Here is a 24,230-nt window from a genome sequence, read left to right as displayed (position 1 = left end):
AATCTCAGCTCTTTCTGCCACTTAATTTACTTTGTGACACAGGCAAGTTCTCTCCATCTTTAAAATGAGGCTTACACATACCTTATATAATTATTTTATAATGATTAAATAGGGCAAGTGATACAAAATATGTAGCATAGTGCCTGTTTTCCTTAGTTCTGCAGGTAATGTGTGACTAAGGGTGTTTGGTTAGTTGTTTTCTTGTGAGATGTCTCTAAAAGATACCTGTCATCACTGTGTTCGCGTGGGTATGTAAGGCCTACTTGGGGTGTATTGGTTTTAAGAACAATTTTAAATATGTATTTTGTTATTTATGGGTACAAATGCTTGCTAGAGGATTTCTCTTTTCACTGTTAATTCAGTGAGGTTGAAGTATGTCATAAAGGAGATTTCATGGTGCCTAAGTAAATCATACAGCTTATTTAATTTTTTTTTTTCTGTTCTTTTTCAGGAAATTTGGTGAGCGGCCTCCACCTAAACGACTCACTAGGTAAGCATTATATTAGCCATGTTTTTATGTAAATATTTCATGAGAAACTATTAGATGCTCTTGAAGTCATTCAAATATTCATATCTAGAGTATAAACTTACTCCCATTCTCCTTTTCCTCCCCATCTCTCCCATCTAAAAAAGAGGAATAAGAGGATATGGTTCAGAAGGGAAGATGACACCTTTTTAAGAATTAATCTTGAGTTTTTAAAATTTTTTTTAAAGTGGTGGAGTCTTGCTCTTTTACCCTGGGTACAGTGCAATTGCCCAATCATAGCTCACTGTAATCTCTTAACCTCTGGGCTCAAGCGATTCTCCCCCCCCCCCCCCCAAAGCGTTGGGATTATAGGCATGAGCCACCTTGTCTTATCCCAGTTTTTAAAGTTTCTAATTGCCAAAGGTTGTAAAATGAAAAGTAAGAGACCCAGTGCTGGTCCTAATATCACCGTAATCCCTGCACTGTTAGCAGTTCCTTTTCTGTGTCTTACAGGAACACTGTGTGCATCTATTTTTCTGTATAAACTTGGCTAGGATCATACTCTACCATTGTTCTGCATCTTTCATCTCCTCTTACCAGCACATCCTCTGTCTTGATAGTTCTTTTTAATGGCTCCATGTTTTTCCGTTTGTCTTCACGTCACTTTTTATTTACTCTTTGACATTGATGGCCATTTAGGTGATTTCCAAATTATTGATATTATTACAAAACCTGTTGTATTTAGAATGATTGGGACCTACTAAGGATATTGGAGATAATTTGAAGGGAATAGTGTTAGCCAAATTTGGGACACTGAGATTACTAAAATAATGATAGTAATGATTTTAAACCCATATTAAAGTAACAGTTTAGATGTCTGTACTGAGAGCTCAGTATAAATATTATAGAAATATTATAAATTATTCGTTTATATAAATGAATCAATAAATGCAGGAAAGGGGATAGCCTTTTCTTATAGAAGAATGCCATGTAATAAATGTAGAAGGAATGATGAAATTAGGTTAGTGACTATTTGACAGCCCCAGTAGTGGTAATTGTTTTAAGTGGATGCTCAAACTATTGAATTAAATAGTTTGAATGAAAAGTTTGGTGAGAAACCAAGTATTTACAGAGTCTTAAAGTGTGTCTTTACAAAGTAAATTTTAACTGTAAAGCGCAAAATAATGATATTGGAGAAAACCGGCAGACACTACCTTAATTATATGATCAAAATTTACATCACCAATAACGGACAAACATACCATGGGCATTTCAAAATGGATACATTATCGCTTTTGTGGTATTGTTGCCAAAAATTCTTAAGCTAAATCTTAGAATAAGGAGACATCAGACAGACACATCAATTGAAAGATAGAATAAATGACATAGAGTAGATGATATTTACTTTTTAGAAATGTCAGGATCTTCATAAACAAAGACTGAGGAACTGCTCCAGATTAAAGGAGATGGAAGAGATGTAACAGCTATATTCAAGCAAATCCTAAACCAGAAAAACATTTTCTTTCTTTTGCTATAAGGATGGAGTTTCTGTAATGGATCAGATAATGAACACGTAAAGCTTTTTTTCCCCCTGAGACAGTCTCACTATGTCGCCCTCAGTAGAGTGCTATGGCGTCACAGCTCACAGCAACCTGCAACTCTTGGGCTTAAGTGAATCTCTTGCCTCAGCCTCCCATATAACTGGGACTACAGGCCCCTGCCACAACGCCCGGCTATTTTTTGGTTATAGTTGTTGTTTGGCAGGCCCAGCCTGGATTTGAACCCACCAGCTCTGGTGTATGTGGCTGGCATCCTCGCCGCTGAGCTATAGGTGCTGAGCCTGTTGAGACTTCTCAACTCTGTTCTTGTATTTTTGTATTTCCAAATCAGCCATAGATAATACATAAATGAACAGCATATCTGTGTTCCAGCACAACTTTTTTCTTTCTTTTTTTTCCAGTTTTTGGCCGGGGCTGGGTTTGAACCTGCCACCTCTGGCATATGGAGCCAGTGCCCTACTCTTTTGAGCCACAGGCACCGCCCCCTAGCACAACTTTATTCACAGAAATTGGTGGCCATCTTGATTTGGCCTGAGGGCAGAAGTTTCTCAAGATTCTTACTCCCTAACTCCCAAAGACATTAGTGGGACAGTTGACGAAGTTCAAATAAAATCTGTAGATTTGATGTTAGTGTCATCAGTGATAATTACATTGTGGTCATATAAAAGAATGTCCTTTAAGGAAGTAAATACTGAAGTATTTTGGTTAAAATGCCACAATGTGCTCCTAGAGGGTTTATTAAGCAATACGTGAATATGGTAAAATGTTGACGTTTGGAAGAGTCTGGGTGAAAGGTGACTGAATTCTTTGTACTACTTTTATGACTTTTCTGAGATCCTAAAATTATTTTAAAATTAGAAAAATATTTTTAAAGCCATTTCATAAATATTTCAGATCAAGTAGTCTGGGAAGATATAACATGTCTCACAGGGTCATGTAATTATATTTTCATTTATTTTTTAGATCTATTGAATAAATTCTGAATAAATGGAATTGTTGTATTCACATATTAGCGATTTGAAATGTAAAATTTAATAGATAAATGTTGGTATTTCTGTGGCAGTGACAGTTGAAATGACTTCTAATGTAACAACATATTTTGGTGAATAAGTTAACTTTAACATAGAATAACAATCTGTAAAAATAACAATACCATGATAATAAACTTATAAGGAAATGTTTCCTTTTCTTTTTCTAAATAAATACAATAATATATGGTTAGTTTCTATCTGTTTTATCATGAATTTCCATCACTTACCGTTTAAGCAGTTTTTCCTGTTTTTAAAATGTTTGTTAGCAACTTTTAGAACTTGCACTTATAGCCAGGGTGGAGTAACATGGACTACAATTACTCTTTGACCTGAAACAACTAAATTTCTGGGGGAGATGCATACATACACACACATCACATACACAGTGATTTTCTTTTTTTCTCTTAATTTTCTTTTTTCTAATTTTCAAACTATTACAGGGGCATATATGTTTTGATTATACAGCCTGCTTTGTATATTTTAAGTCAAAGTTATAGCTGTGCCATTCACCCAGAAATGTTAGGTATGAATTTACCCGTTAGGTATGAATTTACCCATCCCCTCTTACCTACTTGGAGTCTGCTGAGTTTTGCTTCCATATGAACCCATAAGTATCCAACTAGTTCCAATTTAGTATTGAGTATTTGTGGCGGGGTTTTTTTTTTTTTTGCAGTTTTTGGCCGGGGCTGGGTTTGAACCTGCCACCTCCGGCATATGGAGCTGGCACCCTACTCCTTTGAGCCACAGGTGCTGCCCACCATCCTTTTTTTTTTTTTTGGAAACATAGTCTTGCTATGTTGCCCTTGGTAGAGTACTATGGCATCACAGCTCACAGCAACTTCAAACTCTTAGGCTTAAGCGATTCTCTTGCCTTAGCCTCCCAAGGAGCTGGGATAGGCTCCCAGCTATTTTTCTATTGTAGTTGTTGTTGTTTAGTAGGCCTGGGCGGGGTTCGAACCTGCCAGCCCTGGTGTGCGTGGCCAATGTCCTAGCTACTGAGCTACGGGCGCAGAGCTGATGACCATCTTTTTTACGGCTTTTTTATATATACCACATTTTGTTAATTCATTCATGCATTGATGGGTACATAGGTTGTTTCCACATCCTTGCAGTCATGAGTTGTACTGTTTATAAACATTAAAAAGAGGTCTTTTTTTCCTTTGGATAAATACCTAATAGTGGAACCGAAGGGTCAAATGATAGGTCTACGTTTAGGTCTTTGAGATATCTCCACATTTAGGTCTTTGAGATATCTCCACGTTTAGGTCTTTGAGATATCTTCATGCTGCTTGCCATAGAGGTCGTACTGGTCTGCAGTCCCACCAACAGTGTCTGAGTGTTCCTTTCTATCCGCATCCATGCCATTCTCACTGGAGTTATATGGTATCTCATTGTGATTTTGATTTGCATTTCCCTGATGATTAGTGACATTGACTATTTTTTCATGTGTCTGTAGGCCATTAGGTTATCTTCATTAGAAACATTTCTGTTTATGTCTTTAAAAATAATGATTTTCAAGATACTGAACATTAAGCAAGTAAAGATAGTGATCCCCCAGAAAGAGAAGACAAATGAGGTGAGCCTTGTGATTGCCTCAGTTTAGTGCTTGGAGAGAGTTTCCAGCACTTTTTAGGGAAGGGGAACCCAGACAAGCCAACATGGTTAGAATTAGCAGGGCAGAGAACTAGATAAAACTGCCACATATGTTAGAGCGAACTATCTGTGGTGGGGGGAATTGACCCAACAGAACTAGAGAAAACAGTTACTAAAGCTTACTTAGGACTATAAATTGTGCCTATTAAAAATAGCCAGAGCATAAATCTCATAAGTTACAGGGTATTAGCTAGAGCACTCATAAGGGTTTTGCTTCAGTAATAATGATCTGATTTCACCTGACAAACTTAAAAGTAGGATTGAAAGGATTAGACTTGTTCCAAGTAACTGTGTACACAAACAGAGCTCAAAGGTAGAGTAACAGACTCGGAAAGACGACATCAGAATATACCAGTCATACAGTGAGGCAGGAAAATATAATCAGTAATAAGGAAAAAAGTCAATCAAAACCAACCCAGAAATGACATAGGTGATAGAATTAGTAGATAAAGAAATTCTCCTCCCTTAAAAAAAAGATCTTCCATGTTACCCAGGCTGCTTTTGAACTCTTGATCTTAAGTGAACCTCCTGCCTTAGCCTCTCAAATTTCTAAAGATGGAAACTACAATTAAGGTGAAAAAAAATACACTTAATGGGATAAATTTTAGATTGACAAAGAATTGATTAATAACTTGACATAGCAATAGAAACTACCTAGAACAAAGCACACAGAGAAAAGTCTGAAAAGGGGGTATTACTGAGGTGTGGTTTGTCATCAGTGGCTTCTGATGTATATGGGATTAGAGTCATTGAGGGGGGTATGGCGAAAACAATATATAGATTAATAATGAAAACATTTTCTTTGGTGAGAATTATAGAAACTCTGAATCCCAAGTACAAAAACTATACAAAAGTACTTCATAATCAAATTGATTAAAATTAGTGAAAAAGGCTGGGCGGGTGGCTCACACCTGTAATCCTAGCACTCCGAGCGGCCAAAGCAAGAGGATCCCTTGAGCTCAGGAGTCTGAGACTAGCCTGAACGAGAGTGAGACCCTGTCTCTACTAAAAATAGGAAAATTAGCCAGATACTGTGGTAGGTGCCTGTATTCCTAGCTACTTGGGAGGCTGAAGCAAGAGGACCACTTTGAACCCAGGAATTTGCGTTGCTGTGAGCTAGGCTAATGCCACAGCACTCTACTCTGGGTAACAGAGTGAGACTCTGTCTCAGGAAAAGAAAAAAGCAGTGATAAAGAAAAAAAAGCTTACAAACAACATAGACAAAAGACAAATAATGTACCAAGGAACAAAGATAAAAATAACAGACAAGATTTTTCATCTGGAACCTTTCTAGGGATGAGACAGAGAAGCAAGAGCTTTGAAGAGCTCAAGGGAGAAAAATACTCTGTCTCAAAAAAAAAAAAATTCCATAGAATCTTTAAAAAGACTACTAGAACTATAAAGCGAATTTAAGCAAGATAGTAGGATACCCGATCAACATACAAAACTAAGTTGTATTTTTATTTACTAGTAATAGACAGAAATTTAAAATTAAATAGTACCATTTAGTGTAGTACAAAAAAATAGGTAATTCTTAAGGAAAATCTGACAAAAGATGTGTAAAAACTCTACCCTGAAACGACTGAACACTGCTTGGAGAACTTGGAAGTCCTAAATAAATGTTATTTAGGCAGAAGACTTACTGTTGTTAACCATGCCAGTTATTTCAGAATTGATCTATGGATATTACACGATCCCCATCAAAATTCCAACAAGGTTTTTGAAACACAGCTTTTCCAAATTCATACAGAAATGTAAGCAACCTAGTCTAGCCAGAACAACCTTTGGAAAGAGCAACAAGAACTTTTACACGGCCTGGTTTCAGATCCTCTTATAAAGCTAAAGTAGTAAGTATGGTGTTGATGTGAAGATGGCTAAATAGATAAGCAGGTGTTCTTCGGATACATGATCAGTTGTTTTCTAATCCAGGTGCAAAGGCAATTAAGTTAGATGAAAATAGTCTTTTTAACAATCGATTCTGGAACAATCGTACATCCATATACAACCCCCTCTCCCTCACCCCTCACACACGCAAAGCAACTACGATCTACACACAGCACCATGGACAGAAATTAGCTGAATGCATATTTAAATATAAAAGTTTAAATTACACAGCTTTTAGAAGAAGATATAGAAAATACTTGTGACCTTGGACTAAGCAAAGATTTCTTAAATATAACACCGAAAACACAATCTATGGAAGGAATTGATACATTTTATTTCATTAAAATTAAAGATGAAAACAACTCTTACAAGTCAACAATAAGGAAATGAACAACCCATTTTTAGTAGGGGAAAATGATTTGAATGGATATTTTATCCAGACAGTGTTGCTTATGCAAATAACCATCAAGGAAATGCAAATTAAGACCATACTGAGTGTCTCAGTCAATTTGGGTTGCTATAGCAGTACACATGGTTCACTGGGAAGTGCCAGATCAAGGTGCCAGCAAATCTGATGCCTGATGAGCAATGTTTTTTAGTTGATAGGTAATTGTCTTCTTGCTTTGTCCTCATGGGGCAGAAGAAATGAAGGCACTGGTTTCCATTCGTGAAGTCTCCACCCTCATCACTTAATCATCTCCCAAATGCTTTGCCTTCTTATACTGTGGCATTTTGAATTAGGTTTCAACATATAAATTGTTCAGTAGGAGAAGGGGACACATACGATCTCTAGCAGTTAGATCCTACTGTATATTTATTAAAATTTATTAAAATTTAAAAGGTTGATCGTATCATGTAAAACAGTAGTTTCATATCTGGTGGTGGGTATGTAAAATGGCACAATAATTTTGGTAAATAATTCAGCACTTTCTTAAAAACTTAAACATAACTCCTTTCGTATGGGTCAACAATTCCATTCCTATATATTTATTATAAAACAAAAAAAAAATAGAAAAAGTGAATATAAAAACTTAAGCACATATATTCCTGTTAGCCCTAGTTGTTTTTGCCTATATGGGCAAAAAGTTAGTATATGAACTAATTTTATTTGGCAATAAAAAAGGAAAAAACTCTTGATATATGCAGCAACATGAATCTTAAAATTAACTTATGCTCTGACTGGACACAGTGGCTCATGCCTGTAATCCTAGCACTCTGGGAGGCTGAGGTGGGTGGATTGCTTGAGCTGAGGGTTGCAGATAGCCTGAGCAAGAGTGAGACCCTGTCTCTACTAAAAATAGAAAAAATTAGCTGGGAGTTGTGGGAGGCACCTGTATGTAGTCCCAGTTACTGGAGAGGCTGAGGCAAGAGAATCGCTTGAGCCCAAGAGACTGAAGTTGCTGTGAGCTAATGATGATGCCATGGCACTCTACCCAGGGGAACGGAGTGAAACTCTGCCTCCAAAAAATAAATACATATTTATGTTCAATTTTTTAAAGAAATTAGGAGAAAGTGTATTCTGTATGATTATTCCATTTATATTAAATTCTAGGAAGTACAAAGTAATCTGTAAGGACAGAAAGCAGATCAGTGGTTTCTGGAGCTAGAGAAAGGTAGGAGGAAAGATTACAATGCAACAGAGGAGAAATTCTTGGGTATTGCGAATATCTTTATTTATTTATTTGTTTTTGTTTGTTTGTTTGTTTTTTGCATTTTTTGGCCGGGGCTGGGTTCAACCTGCCACTTCTGGCATATGGGACCAGTGCCTTACTCCTTTGAGCCACAGGCGCCACCTGTGAATACCTTTATTTTGGTTGTGGTGTTGGTGTATGTGCACATGCCACACTTATTACACTATACCCTTTAACCCTTTCCGATCCTTGTCCAACAGAATGTTGTTCCTGTTTCACTCCTGTGTCTTTTTGTGTTTGTTCACCCACTCCTCTACTTTCTTCATTGTAGTACAGACTATAGCCAACAGGCAGCACAGATGGTATTCTTTCTGCTTCTCGGCAGGCCATGTGTTTTAATGTAAACAGGTGATCATGCGTTGTATTTGAGTGATTGTCCTTGTAGGAAAATGGCCTGCTCCCGATAAATAAGAGCTGCAGAGTATGTGGGTGGCAGAAAAATTGGATTAGAGAGGGTTAAAGTAAGTGCTCTATATTGTATTTTAGTTAAATCTCAGTAAAGGTATTACAATTTTAGAAGCTTTTACACTTTAGAAATATTCTAAAAAGGATTAGTGTATCTTCTGGAGAAGAATTCAGGTAAGCTTTGTTTCTTTATTTTGGTAATGAGACAGAGTCTGCTCTGTTGTCTAGGTTAGACTGCTATGGTATCAGCCTAGATCACAGCAACCTCAAACTGCTGGGTTCAAGCTATCTTCCTGTCTCATTCTCCCAAGTAGTTTGGAATACAGGTGCCCACCACAACTACTGGCTAATTTTTAGAGGGACAGGGTCTCACTTTTGCTATCGCTTGTCTAGAACTCCTGAGCTCAAGGGATCCTTCTGCTCTGGCCTCCCAGAGTGCTGGGATTACAGGTGTGAGTCACCATTCCTGGTCAGCACCTTGAGATGTTAATGGTGATCAGTTAATTTCAGTACTGGAAATCAGTAGTCCAGTGCCCAGTGCCTAGGATGTAGTATGCTCTTAATAAATCTTCAAGGGGAAGATGGATAGTAGCACAGTTGACCTAGTACACTTGGAAAACTTATGTTTTGCAAGTTGGATAAGATGCTTAATCATTCACCCTTGGTCATTTTCAAGTTTGCTCTTCAAAACTTCAGTGGAAATCTCTTTTCTGCTCCCCCTGTACTCTATGTGGTTATTAACTATTAAAAAGATTGAAGCCCTCTTTGTAAAGAAATAATTGAAAAGAAATCACCAGGAGTTTACAGACATTTAACTCTATGTCAGTTTGTGGACTAACTTGACGTTTTTTTGACAGTGTGAAGTATTACGGTCTTTATTTTATAGGTGAGAAGGCCCAGCCTTAGTGACAGATTAAGATTCAGATCCTAGTTTCTTTCATACCAATGCTGTGCTCTTAACCACCACGAAATATCTGACAGTATAATTCTGTGCTTGGGATCTAAACTGCCTAGGTTTGAATCTGATTCTTCACTACCATCATGGAAAGGTTATTTATTTAACCTCTCCCCTCTTTCTAAAATGTACCTAATGGGGTTATCCTGAAGGTTTTGGGGGTTTTTTTTTTTCTTTCTTTTTTAGAGACAGAGTCTTATTTTGTCACCCTTGGTAGAGTGATGTGGCATCACACCTCACAGCAACCTCCAGCTCTTGGGCTTAGGTGATTCTCTTGCCTCAGCCTCCCGAGTAGCTGGGACTATAGGTGCCTCCCACAACTCCCGGCTACTTTTTGTTGCAGTTTGGCCAGGACTGGGTTCAAACCCACCACCTTTGGTATATGGGGCGGGCGCCCTACCCATTGAGTCACAGGTGCTGCCCTAACCTGAAGGTTGGTGGTTATGTTAATACAGATGTAGAACAGTACTCTGGAATAGTACTGAGTGACTGCTTAATTTTAACTTTTTTGACGATTATAATTAATATCATTGTGGAAAGGATTTGTGATCGCCTCAGGTGTTATCAAGTACTACCTTGTGTACTGCTGTACATGAGTTATCACGAAAGAGAGAAAGATTCACAGAATATGAATCTTGCCCTTAAAGATTTTGTAATTTATTTGAAAAGATAAGAAAAATAAACATGAAAGCTGACAAAATCAACTAATTGCTAAATGATAAACATTACAAATAGAATTTAGTTTGGGGAAATACAACTTAACAGCTTAAAATTTTTCTTTTCAAGTATCTGTTTGTTCAGTTTTTGGCTTTAATCCTGGGTTTACTCTTTCTTTCTCTCTTTCTCTCACTCTCCCTCTCCTCTTTCCTCCCTTTCTCTTTTGTTTTCTTATCCACCCTGAGTTTTATGGTCTGTCACCTGACTGAGCAACACGTCAGCTTCTCATTGTCTTCATTTCCAGGCTACATCTTCAGTACACAGCATGTTTGAGAAGGTGCTCGCTCCATTCCCACCCTTGGGATGTTGGTGGGAACTGGCACCATTAATTTTGGATTCTAACTTTAGCTGTTCTTTTGATACTTTTGATGGTCAGTCAGTTTACTTGTCTACTCAACTTTCTTTTCCACTCCCTAGAGAATATTTCCAAGTATTTGCTGCTCTTTTTCTTTTTTTCCCTTCCTTGTTTTATACTTTTTTTTAAATTTCAGACAAATGTTTGCATTTGTTAGGTAAGGTCCCTGCTGCTGTTTTGCCCCTCACCCGGGAAGTGTGCATGCACCCTACATTGTGTCCATTAGGTGAGCGCACTGCCCCCCACCTTGAATTAAATTGAGTTTTTCTCATGTGTGGGGTTGTATTAGTTACATCACAAGGATTTCTTATTTACAAATAAAATGGAGGTGTTCAGACTTCAGTCCCTCCCTACTTTACCCTTTCCCAGCTGGCATTTTTACACTTTTTTGGCTAAAATTAAATTGACTCAACTGCTTAGTCTTACCTTTTGATTGCTCTTTCTTTTTGTTTGTTTTCTAATTAGTTCTCTTTTCATTACATTTTCCTTTTGGGGAGATTTCATTCATTCCCATAGCTCTGTTAGTTACATCCTAGTGAACCTCACATTTACAGCTCAGATCTCTGTCCTGGATAATAGATGGATATTTCCAAAAACCTACTGAATATTTTCAGTTTGGTGGTTTCAGGGGGCACTTCAGAGTTGTCATCTGTCAACAGAATCTATTAGTAATAATATTCACTTCTCCAAAAACAAGAAAATCTATTTTCTACAGCATATTATTTTTCTGTAATGAGATTGAGAGAAAACTGAATGGTAATCTTGTCCCACTTCACAAAGGGATGCTTTTTTCCCCTAACATTTTAAGTCCCCTTCCCCCCAAATTTTAATACCTGCTACCACGGTTACCATCATCTGTTAATGGGGTGATATTTGAATTAATTTAAACTTTTACACTTAGTATTTAAGTGTACGAATGTCTAGTCTTTAGGGAAGACTGATCACACTTTGCCTTTACCCACCTTGTCAATCTTCTCACTGCCTTTGCTCACTTTAGAATCTCTCTGAATTTGTTTCAGTTCCTGACTGCCATACTTACTACAGGACCTTGCTCAGTACAGCCAGAATGGTATTAACAGTACTTAGGTTGTTGGGTTATGAGGATTAAATTAAATAAGGAATTTAAAGTGCTCCATTCTGGGCCGGCACTTAGTAGATACTCAAGAAACATTAGTTGCTGTGGTTTTGTTGTCGTGGCTGCCTTACACCATAGCCCCATTCCTTTATACCCAGCTGTGCTAAGGTTATTCAAGTCTTTGTCCTCACTACTCCCAAGCCCAGCAAGGCCTTTTTATTCTTTTCTCCTCCCATTTCCTGTGTCCACTTCTCTTTCAGAATTCTAGCTTCTCAGAGACTTCCCAGCATGCAGTCCTCTAACGTCCCCTCCCTCCTTCACATGGGCATTCTCTTATTGATGATTTTTGTATGTACTTCTCTTTGGATCATATTTCTTTAAAATCTGGACTTTTGAGTTCCTTCTTAGTGGTAGAAATTAGTTCTCTGGTTTTATCCTGGTGTTACCTGCTCTGCTTTAAAGCTGACAGGTTTTCTTTAGTCAATAAATAAATGCTTAATTCCCACAGCCACCTTGTGTTAGGGAGGGGTCATTATCTCCAGTCTCCAGATCTGGAAATAGGCTGGCTGAGGTAAAATGATTTGCTCCAGGCTACTTTGTCTGTAAGGGTTATAAATCCAAAATTTCCCACATTTAATAACTTCATACTATTGTATAGATATGCTCTTGTTATATATATCAGTCTTTGTTTATAATAAACTAGAATAGCATTTTATTTTGTGATATTTAAAAAAGTCCCCAAATAATTGGGATTCTGCTGATACAGAATTGTTATAGTTTGATCTGTGTAGAGCATGCTTTCTTTGTAATATATAATATTGTTTGGTAAAATAATTTGGATGAGTAAATATATTTAAGATATTGAACTTTATAACATCTGCTTAATAAGTATGTAGTTACAGTAGTTTGTACTGAAAAGAATTAACATTGTACTTTTTCCAAAATTTAATTTGGGGTTTCACTAATTTCAGTTAGCCTTTGTTAAATATTATCTATTTAATAACACCTTTCAGATAATTATGTACTTTTGTGTAAATTATAGCCCTTTCTTAGTCCTTATCGGAATGTAGGTTTAGGTTATGTAATAATAAATTTAGATGGCTTAATGATCTCTTATGGCTTTTATATTCAAAGAAAAATACCGATTCTAATAGCCAGGGGAATGAAACTGGGGGAAGGTATTAGATTATTAAGCTACAAATATATTATATTTCATTAACTTTATAAAGAAAACCACATTAACAGTGTCTATGTTAATTCTAATTATTCTTGAGGTTGTAGGTGGGATTTAATTAAGTTATTTCCTAAATTCCAAAGAATGAGGGACAGTTTCTTCTTGTAAAGAAGAAAGTGTAAGGCTAGGTACAGTGGCTCATGCCTGTAATCCTCTGGGAGGCCAAGGTGGGTGGATTGTTTAAGTTTAGGAATTCAGGACCAGCCTGAGCAAGATAGACCCTGTCTCTGTTAAAAATAGAAAAACTAGCCAGTCTTTTTGGCAGGTACCTGTAGTACCAGCTACTCAGGAGGCTGAGGCAGGGGGATCATTGGAGCCCAAGAGTTTGAGGTTGCTGTGAGAATTGATATCACAGCACTCTACCCAGGGTGACAGAGTTAAGACTGTCTCAAAATAAAAAAACAAAACTGTAGAGTTGAAAATAAGTAGTATTCGGGTGGTGCCTGTGGCTCAAAGAGTAGGGTGCCGGTCCCATATGCCAGAGGTGGTGGGTTCAAACCCAGCCCTGGCCAATAAAAAAAAAAAAAAAAAGAAAGAAAATGAGTAGTATTCATTGTCCTATTATATAATCTTCAAATTTAATTCATGGATTTGTTTTGCTTTATTTTGAATTTAGATTTTTTTCTTTTTTGAGACAGAGTCTCACTATGTTGCCCTTGGAAGAGTGCTGTGGAGTCACGGCTCACAGCAACCTCAAACTCTTGGGCTCAAGCAATTCTATTGCTTTAGCCTCCCTTGTAGCTGCCCAGCTTTTTTTTTTGTTTGTTTGTTTGTTTGTTTGTGTAGCACGCTGGGGCGGGGTTTAAACCCACCAGCCTCAGTGCATGTGGCTGGTGCCCTAACCACTGAGCTACATGCGTCGAGCCTAGATTCGCTTTTTAAAGGAACATAAGCATTCTTCTCATTACAAAGCATAGTAGTAAAGAAAACAGATCTCATCAAAAACTTCACCCTTGTAAAAATAATATTTATATTTGATTTTAGGGAAGCTATGCGAAATTATTTAAAAGAGCGAGGGGATCAAACAGTACTTATTCTTCATGCAAAAGTTGCGCAGAAGTCATATGGAAATGAAAAAAGGTAAGATTATTGTTTTTCTGGTGGATAGTTAAATGTAGTTATCACATGAATTTGCAAATGACATAACAATATACATGTCAAATGATCTTTCTATTAATGGGTATTGTATATTTGTTTATGCAAGACAGCAAAACATACTAAAACTAAGTGTCAGTGTGGTTAATTTCTGACCTCACATTGATATGCGCCTGTAAACATACCTAGCTTCACATTAATTAGGAATTTGCGGAGTTAGGCTTGTAAGTCCCAAAGTTCTAATCCCAAATTTCTTATTCTTTTTATTGCCCTAATGGTCAGTTATCTATCCTAGTATTAAATGACATAGTGGCTTTCAAAACTACCAGTAAAGGCCCTTTTGTACACTGCACACCTAATAGGTGGTCAAAAAAGGACCAAATGAATATATAAATCATTTATTCATAAACAGAGTATTAATACATTAAAAAACTAAATGAATTGTACCAAAAGGCATCTTCAGAAGTCCATTTTGTGGTTGGGTATTGATTATCTACTGCAGAGCTTGAGGGTGGAGGAAGTAAGAGTCTTTCTTTTTCTTCTTTCTTTTTTGGAGACGGTGTCTCACACTGTTATTCAGCCTGGAGTGCAGTGGTGTCATAGAAGCTCACTGCAACCTCCATCTCCTGGGCTGAAATGATCCTCCTGCCTCAGTCTTCCAAGCAGTTGAAACTATAGGTGTTTCAACTTGCCCAGCTCATTTTTTCAGTTTTTTGTAGAGATGAAGTCTTGTTCTTTTTCAGGCTTATACTCGAATTCCTAAGGTCAAGTGATTCTCTTGCCTCAGTCTCCCAGAGTTGCTAGGATTATAAGAACGCGCCACCTGACAGGCTCCAGAAGTAAAGATATTTAAAGGGTATACTAAATTTTGTAAACCTGATTTTCCCTAAGACTCTACCTTTTACCGTCACCTATGTGAGACTGACCGGCTCTGGTTGAACTATGAATAGATTACATGTTTATCTTGCAACTTCAGACTTGAGCAAGCTGCTTTTCTTTTTCTGTAGTTTTGAACATACATTTTAGTATACAGTTGGATTCATTTATCACTCATTTCTAATCACCTATCAGGTGCCAGATAATATGCAAAAAGATCTCTTACTGTGAGGTGTGTTTTTTTTGTTTGTTTGTTTTTTAAACACAGAGTTTCACTCTCTTGCCCAGGTTACAATGCTGTAGCACAGCAATCTCAAACCTTCACGCACAGCAATCTCAAACACCTGGGTTTAAGGGGATCCTCCTACCTCAGCCTCCAAGTAGCTGGGGTCGCAGGTGCATACCACAATACCAGGCTAATTTTTCTACTTTTAATAGCGACAGGATCTTGCTTTTGCTCAGGCTGGTCTTCAAACCTGTGAGCTCAAGTGATCCTTCTGTGTGGGCCTCTCAGAGTGCTAGGATTACAGGTGTGAACCCTTGCACCCAGCCAACTGTGAATTTTTAAAGCCATTGTGTCATTTTATAAAAGGATCGATAACCCATGCCCAGTAGAGATAACAAAAGGGGAAGAGCTGTTCAAAAAAATTATGTTAAAAGTCCAGATAAGGTTTTTGTTTATTAGTTACTGTTAAAAACACATACATCTAGTGCTAAAGTGGTTTGTCAAGTTAAAATAGGAAATTTAATCTTTTTCTTTTATTGAAGTAGCTTTTACTTTGAATTTCTTGCAATTAATTGGAAAGGCTTGAAGAATCCAAGCTTTTAAGCCGTCCAAAACAATCAAGAAAAAAATTATGGCAAGGCTAGATTAACTGCTTTCCTACATTTTTACTTATTTGTGTTATTAAAATTTCCCAAGTAGACATGCATTACTTTATGATAAAAGAGTAAACATGTTAAATTTACTTTTTAAAAAAAAAAAGTAATAGTAAGGGATTGCTAATGCTAGTCCAGCCCTCTGGATGACTGGCAAGCTCTAAAGGAGGAGGTCTGGTCTGGTCCCTCATTGGTGGAGTGCACAGTGAGAGAGGATGACCTACCTTCTTCTTTGCTGAGCCTGGTTTGAGCTTTTTGAAGAACTGCTAAGGCATAAGCCATGAGGTCACCTGGGGACACGACCACAGTCTTTTTGGCTGTATCTCTTCGGCATATAAAATAACTCCAGTGAATGATGCTAAAAATACTTGGTCAGGAAATTTTATCCTAAAATTTAAAATTGTTCTTGATACTGTTATCCCTAATAACTAATACTTACTTGTATAATACCTTCAGTATCCCATTTATTAGTGATTAGCTATGATTTTTCATTAAAGAAGGTCTTCCTAGGTTCAAAAAAACTTTTAACAAGATTATTTTAGGCAGTACCCGTAACTCAGTGGGTAGGGCACCGACCACATATACCAAGGCTGGTGGGTTTGAACCTGGCCCAGGCCAGCTAAAAACACAATGACAACTGCAACAACAACAACAAAAATAGCCGGCGTTGTGGTGGGCACCTATAGTCCCAGCTGCTTGGGAGCCTGAGGCAAGAGAATTGCTTAAACCCAAGAGTTTGCAGTTGCTGTGAGCTGAGACAACATAGCACTCAACCCCAGGGCGAAAGCTTGAGACTGTCTCAAAAAAAAAAAAAAAAAAATTATTTTGTCTAGGTAAAATATTAATATGGTATTTGACGTAACATTCAGCTTTCTCAAAGGAAGTAATTAAGCAATAGTGATAATGATGCTGTTGAGAGAATTAACAGTAAAGCCATTTAGACAATTAGACTGTGATTCTCAAGTCAGACTGAAAATTGTGTTAATTGGAGTAATTGTAGTATGCAAAAAGTTTCTAAATGTGCTTCTTTTGAACTGAATAATTAACAGAGGATAAAAGGTAGTCAAATAACGTAAATGACATGAATTTGGATTTTTGTCTAACCTATTTTGTATATTGGGCTGAATAAAAAGCCTTTGAATTTGTAACGTAGTTCTCAGACTTTATCTCAAGATTTGAGGAAAAAGTTACTGAAACATTCTCAAAATAAAGACATTATTTAAACTATGAAATGAATGAAATCTTTTAAAAATTTTCTTCAAATTTCTTTCTTTTTTAATTTCAGAATATTAGGAGGTATACATGTGTCAAGTCATTTACATACTTTGTTTTTGTACAGACTGAGTCAAAGTTATTGCATGGAAGTGTGCCCTTCACCCAGATAGTGTGCACTGTACCTAATAGGTGTGAATTTACCCAGGCCCGTGAATATAATCTTAAATGTGTGCATATTGCCACCAAGTGGCAGAGAAGAGCATTGTTTGTCACAGTTAGAGCTACTGGGAAAGATGAGAAAATAAAGGCAACATTGTTTTCTAGGGTATCTTTTTATAGCAGCTGTTAAACTCTATAAGTTAACCACTTACTGGTCAAACTCTTCACTGAGTGTTTGGTACATGTTGACCGACTGCCCAGATTCAAAAATCATAGGCTTCACACACCAGTATAGACATGTACTTTAATTTTTCTTCTTTCGATTTGGTAGCCTTTTATTCTTAACCCACTCCCTTTAGTTTTGATTGTTTTCCCTGTATTCTTCTCTTTTTTGTGTATATGCTTATCCTCAGTTTAGTTACTGTACTAATTAATACTGAAGTCTATGGAAATGAAAATTTGATTTATTTGCTATATTTTAGAGATTGACATTGGGAATTTAAAAAGTTATGATTTCATCACCACCTGACAGAAATAACCTCAATGCTTAGATTTACATTAGATTTGCTATTTTCTTCCATCTTGACTTTTTTGCATAGTTATAGAGTTTTTTTTTTTTTTTTGAGATAGAGTCTTACTATGTTGCCCTCTGTAGAGTGCTGTGGCATCACAGCTCACAGCAATGTTAAACTCTTGGGCTTTAGTGATTTTCTTGTCTCAGCCTCCCAATAGCTGGGACCATAGGCACCCGCCACAACTAGCCCGGCTATTTTTTTGTTGTAATTGTCATTGTTTGGCAGGCCCGGGCCAGGTTTGGACCCATTAGCTCTGGTGTATGTGGCTAGTACCCTAGCCACTGAGTTACAGGTGCTGAGCCTTAGAGTTGATTTATTTATTTATTTTTTTTTGAAGGCTAGCTCAAAGGCTGTTGAAGAACCCTCTTTTTTTTTCTTTTCTTTTTTTTTCCTTAGAGACAGAGTCCCACTATGTAGCCCTTGGTAGAGTGCTATGTGTCACAGCTCACAAAAAGAGCAACCTCAAACTCTTGGGCTTAAGCAATTGTCTTGCCTCAGCCTCCCTAGTAGCTGGGACTACAGGCGCCCACCACAACACCCGGCTATTTTTTGGTTGTAGATATCACCATTGTTTGGCAGGCCCAGGCTGGATTTGAGCCCGCCAGGTCTGGTGTATGTGCCTGGCATCCTAGCCACTTGAGCTACAGGCGCTGAGCTGAAGAGCCCTCATTTTTCTTACATTTATTACATGATTGGAAAACCTCTTCTCAAGGTAGAATTTTGGTTAGTGTTTTGAGTAAAGAATTTCTCATCAACTTGCCCGGTGTTATAATCTTCTATTTTAATGCACTTGTGAAAGTACTCCTGAGAAAACCAGTGCTATTCGTTTTTCTATTATTTTAGCTTTCTTTATATTTTTCAGGTGTGAACTAAAAGTGTCTTTTTTTTAATAACTTACTGAGATTTGACTATTACGTTTGGTATACAGGTTGTATATTTCAAATCCAGATATCTGAAGTACTCCAAAATCTAAACATTTTGAGTGTCAGCATGACTCTCAAAAGAAATGCTTGGAGCATTTTGGATTTTTAGTTTTCAGATTTGGGATATTATCCGTTAAATGCTTATAAATGCAGATATTCTAAAATCTGAAATCCAAAACATTTTGGATTAGGAATACCCACTGTGTACTATAACTAAAGCAACAGCTCTTTGGATTTTATAGTTGGCATACCAATTTACTAAGAGTCTTAATATCAAAGTTTAATAAAATACTAACAGGAAACATGTTTCCAAAATTGATGCCTTCGTAACTTCCTGAGGGTATGCCAGCCCAGGTATTTGAGTCAGTGCCATGGTAAGCATTGGGTGGCTCCCAGCATTTGAAGCCAGAAAGATCTCTGGTATGGACCTGAACTGAGCCAACTCCAAAACTAGCTCAGCAATGCAGGCATCCCTCCAAAACTGGAGTGACCTGGAGCTGGGCCCACTATCTTGGCTGTGACCTTTATCTCCACAGCCTCAGTCTGAGTGTGTGTGCTCGAAAGCTGCTCTTTTTTCTTTTTTTTCTTTTTGCAGTTTTTGGCTGGGGCTGGGTTTGAACCCGCCACCTCCGGCATATGGGGGCACTGCCCTTTTCTTTTCTTTTCTTTTTTTGAGACAGAGTCTCAAGCTGTCGCCCTGGGTAGAGAGCTATGGCGTCACAGCTCATGGCAACCTCAATCTCTTGGGCTCAAGCAATTTTCTTGTTTCAGCCTCCCAAGTAGCTGGGACTACAGGCGCCCATCCCAACGATGGCTATTTTTGTTGTTGTTGCAGTTGTCATTGTGTTTTAGCTGGCCCAGGCCGGGTTTGAACCCACCAGCCTCAGTGTATGTGGCCTGCAGCCTATCCACTGAGCTACAGGCGCTGTCACCAAATCTGCTCTTTTCTGTTGGTTTAAGTAAATAGGCAAAGACTGCAGAGGCTTTCCCTCCTTGCTCAGTGTGAGCCCTGGAGCCTACTTTGTCTTCCTGCCCATTCCCTCTGGAGATCCCCCTCCTCTCTACCGTACCCACTCTGGTCTATTTATTATTCTTCCCTGTTGGTCAGAGTCTTTCCTACCAGGCCTTTGCTCTCCCTCTGCTGGAAACTCTCGGACCTGATGTCCACATGGGCTCAAAGCCCCTTTTTTCAGGAAGCTCTTATTTCAAGTTCCCCTTTCCAACTTTACTATTTGTGTTACACTAAGCCTTACCAAAAAATTTTCATTAGGCACTGAGTATATTTCAATATGATTTTGAATACAAACTGTTCAGGAAAAGCAGATGGGGTAAACAGAAGTTACTCAGTGGTTATAAACGTATTGTTACGTAAAAGGTGTTCTCATGTTCCATAGCACAGGAGGGCAAATACAAGTAGCACCAAAGTATTATATATTTTCAGACTAAGTGGAAGAACTGGGGCCTGGTGGTTTACGCCTATAATCCTAGAGCTCTGGGAGGCTGAGGCAGATGGATTGCATGAGCTCAGGAGTTCAAGACCAGCCTAAGCAAGAGTGAGAGCCCATCTCTACTAAAAATAGAAAGACTAGCCAGACATTGTGCTGGGCATCTATTGTCCCAGCTACTCAGGAGGCTTAGGTAAGGGAATCACTTGAGCCCAAGAATTTGAGGTTGCTAGGAGCTGCTATGCCATGGCACTCCGCCGAGGGTGACAGAGTGAGACTCTGTCTAGAAAAAAACAAAACGAAGTAACTAGAAGAACTTGACATGTTTCCAACACATAGGAATGATAAATACCGAAGGTAATCGCACCCCAAATATCCTAAATTGATAATTGTGCTTGGACCCCTAAATGTGTAACATGTTATGAATAAGTAAAGGGAGGAAAAAGGGGGAATTCATTTCTTTAATTGCTTTGTGTTTTGTTTTTCCCCCCATTATTCAGGTTTTTTTGCCCTCCTCCTTGTGTATATCTTATGGGCAGTGGCTGGAAGAAAAAAAAAGAACAAATGGAGCGTGATGGTTGTTCTGAACAAGAGTCTCAACCGTGTGCATTTATTGGAATAGGGAATAGTGACCAAGAGATGCAGCAGCTAAACTTGGAAGGAAAGGTAAATCGAGACTGCTGGCTCCCCATTAAGGTGCACCATGGTACCAGAATATAGTTCTCATTCATTTTGGTGGCAGGAATTTTTAAAATGGCTATTTAATGACTACACCAAGATCAGAACATTGAATGTCTTGGGGCGGCACCTGTGGCTCAAAGAGGTAGGGTGCTGGTCCCATATGCCAGAGGTGGCGGGTTCAAACCCAGCCCCGGCCAAAAACCACAAAAAAAAAAAAAAAAAAAGCAATTTCCTTATTTGATAAATCTTTATTGAACGTCTTAGCATTTCCTATGTCATATTTGTCACTAGGGATGGATTGGAACGTTGTATCATTGTGGGGGGGGGTGAGCTGGAGGATTTGTACTCTCAAATTTTAGGGCCAGATGTGGTGGCTCTTGCCTGTAATCCCAGCACTAGCCAGGAATATAAGACTAGCCTGGGCAACACAGCAAGACCCGGTCTCTATAAAAAAACTTAGCTGGGTATGGTAATAATACGCCTTGCAGTCCTAGCTACTTGGGAGACAGAGGCAGGATCATTTGAACCCAGCAATTCAAGGTCACAGGGAGCTAAGATTGTACACTAGGCATCAGAGTGAGCTGCTGTACAAATTGTGGGTATTCAGAACTATTAATCTCAATCTCCTTCAGTTTTGTCTGTTTGTATGTTATTTATATTTTTATAGTTTTTATCAGTAAGATTTGTTGACTGTTTATTTTAAATTGGTTTGAAAGAATACTTACACAATTAAGATCGTTTCATTTTAATAAATCAGTAAAACCATTTCTAAATTATGACCCTTGAGCTAAAATAAAGATTATATTTTAAGTGGTGGATTGATGTAACAGATCAGACTGTCTCGTGTTTTCTTGTTATGTAGAAAGTCCCAGAGTTGCATGCTTGCAAGCACTACAGTCGGGTGTCTGGAGGCAGATTATGTGAGGATCTTTTTGCCTGTCTGTGGTGGTGGGTAGCACAGAAATTATACATAGACCTTTTTCTTCTTTCTTTTTTTTCTTTTTTTTTTGCTCATCAGCTTTCATTAGTGCTCATCTATTTAAGGTGTGACCCAAGACAACTCTTCTTCCAGTGTGGCCCAGAGAAGCCAAAAGGTTCAACGGTCATGTCTAGATAATATTATAAATGAGTGAATCAAATAGGTAGTAAGAAGCCAGGGATTTTCAGGTACATAGCTGTTTAATTGAACTTTATGATTTGTTTTAATGAATTCAGCTTTCAGTAATTTTAAGTGAGGTAATACCAAACAAATCACCCATGCTTGCCTTTCCAGCATCATAGCTTAGTAGGACCTTGTACAAGATTCTTACCTTCAGGGGCTGACTCAGCATGGAGATCTTTCTGCTATCTCTTACCATTTTTTTTTTTTTTTAACTTTATCATCATACCCTTTCCTCAGTGCCTAGAAAGTTGCAGAAGAGGAATAGAAAATCTGAAAGCTCAAGCATTTAACTAATATTTAAAACATGCTAACAAGGTAGCACAATGTCTGTAAGCCAAAACTATATGTTAATATTTAATTTTAATGAAAAAATGTTATTAGAGAAGCTTATGTAAAGTAAGACTGGCTTGAGTCAGTGGAAGGCATTCCAGGCAGAAAGAACCACATGACCACATGCTCAGTGTGTAACGTGTAAGGACACGGGTTAGGACCTGAGGGGCGGGGAGATAGTGAGCTTCAGGGGGGCACTTGCTCCTGTCTGCCTCACTTACCCTTCGTTCATGTAAAGAAATATTATTTTATTCTAATAATCTGTTCATTGAATGGTATTATTAGAAAATAAGGAACATTTATTTTGAATTAATTGGTGTTTGTATTTATTTTAAGTATTTATTACAACAATATTCTAATATAGGTAGCCCTTTAAATTTATGATCATGACATTTGTACATTATTAATATTTTGGATCTGAAATTTTATTTAATGATGTTTTACATTTGTTAAATACTCTTTTCCGGAATTTTACATTTTATATGGTTGCAGCTAGGTGAGCTACACAATAAGGATTACTTGCCTAATTAGCACATTTGTGCTTTTCTTATTTTTAAAAATCACATATTCTTGCTAGGGTTTGTTCTATGATTCTAGTATTTCAAAAATTTTATTTGGCAGCATTAGATTTGATAATTTCTTCATTTCAGGGCAATGTTTTGTTGCCTAAAGATTTTCAAAGAGTTGTGGAGAGATTATTTTGTGCCATTTTCTCTTCTAGCATTCTGTTAACTAATTTAGTTTTTTAGTATTTGTAAAGTAAATGTAATTTTAGCTTTTATTTGCCTGTTTTCTGAGTTCAGTGACTTTTTTTCTTATGGAATTTGAATTGGTTTTGGTCAGTGGCTTTATTGTTTTTAGAAAAATAATAGTTTCAATCTGAGGTATGATTTTTGTGGATTCACACTCATTGTAATTATGGATATGCCCATATTTCCTTTCTATCCAAAGAGATGTACTTGTTTGTTTTTTCTAAATAAACCGAAGCCTTTGTGTGTGGGTTTTAGCTTCTTTGCTCTTTTTTGCTTTCTTGTTTGTCTGCAAGTCTTAACCATTTGTGCTGTATTTTAGTATTTTCTCTTCATAGAAAGAGATTAATAGATTATATCCATTAATTTTAACACTAACAATTAAATGATCTCAGTCAATATTTTTAAGATTTATCATTAGAATGTAATTCCCTTCATTTAGATGCACATTTCATTTTTAATTCCAATGACTATCATCTTTAGTACATTGATACCCATTTTCATAGACCTCATCTTATGTTGCGGAACAATTCCATTGTTTAGGCTTAATTTTGACCTTCAGTGCTGTCATTTTAAAATGTATGGTGGACCCATGGACACAGCAGCTCACAGATGCCATCTCTGAGTGCTTTGGAGATCCTTGGGTGAAAGAAGCTATGTGACTGCAAAGTACTGTTGTTTTTATTTTTCTCGTTACTATTACTACCTTTATCTTATTTTTGTCTTCTGCAGAGCAAAGCTTCTTGAAGCTTTTATCAAGCTTTTGAATTTTCAAAACTTAATCGAGGGCGGCGCCTGTGGCTCAGTCGGTAGGGCGCCGGCCCCATATACCGAGGGTGGCGGGTTCAAACCCGGCCCTGGCCAACTGCAACCAAAAAATAGCCGGGCGTTGTGGCGGGCGCCTGTAGTTCCAGCTGCTCGGGAGGCTGAGGCAAGAGAATCAGGAGTTGGAGGAGTCAGAATGAGGAGTTGGAGGTTGCTGTGAGCTGTGTGAGGCCACGGCACTCTACCGAGGGCCATAAAGTGAGACTCTGTCTCTACAAAAAAAAAAAAAAAAAACTTAATCAAGACTTTGAATATACAAGATGGCACCTAAATTTTCTTAGAGAACTTTGC

The 24,230-nt window shown here is 37.7% G+C and overlaps 1 protein-coding gene across 1 annotated transcript in view; it reads left to right on the top strand.

The window, feature by feature from the left end:
- Positions 1 to 24,230, top strand: part of RBPJ (recombination signal binding protein for immunoglobulin kappa J region) — a 93,674-nt gene that overhangs the window by 55,321 nt on the left and 14,123 nt on the right. Inside the window, exons 4-6 of the mRNA XM_053577516.1 lie at positions 452 to 490; positions 14,010 to 14,105; positions 20,693 to 20,858. Coding sequence (XP_053433491.1) covers positions 452 to 490; positions 14,010 to 14,105; positions 20,693 to 20,858 — 301 coding nt within the window. The remainder of the gene's footprint in view (positions 1 to 451; positions 491 to 14,009; positions 14,106 to 20,692; positions 20,859 to 24,230) is intronic.

This window comes from Nycticebus coucang, chromosome 23 (genome assembly GCF_027406575.1).
Source record: "Nycticebus coucang isolate mNycCou1 chromosome 23, mNycCou1.pri, whole genome shotgun sequence".
Lineage (NCBI taxonomy): Eukaryota > Metazoa > Chordata > Mammalia > Primates > Lorisidae > Nycticebus > Nycticebus coucang.
The sequence above is the reverse complement of the archived record's forward strand: the minus strand, read 5'-3'. Positions and strand labels throughout refer to the sequence as shown.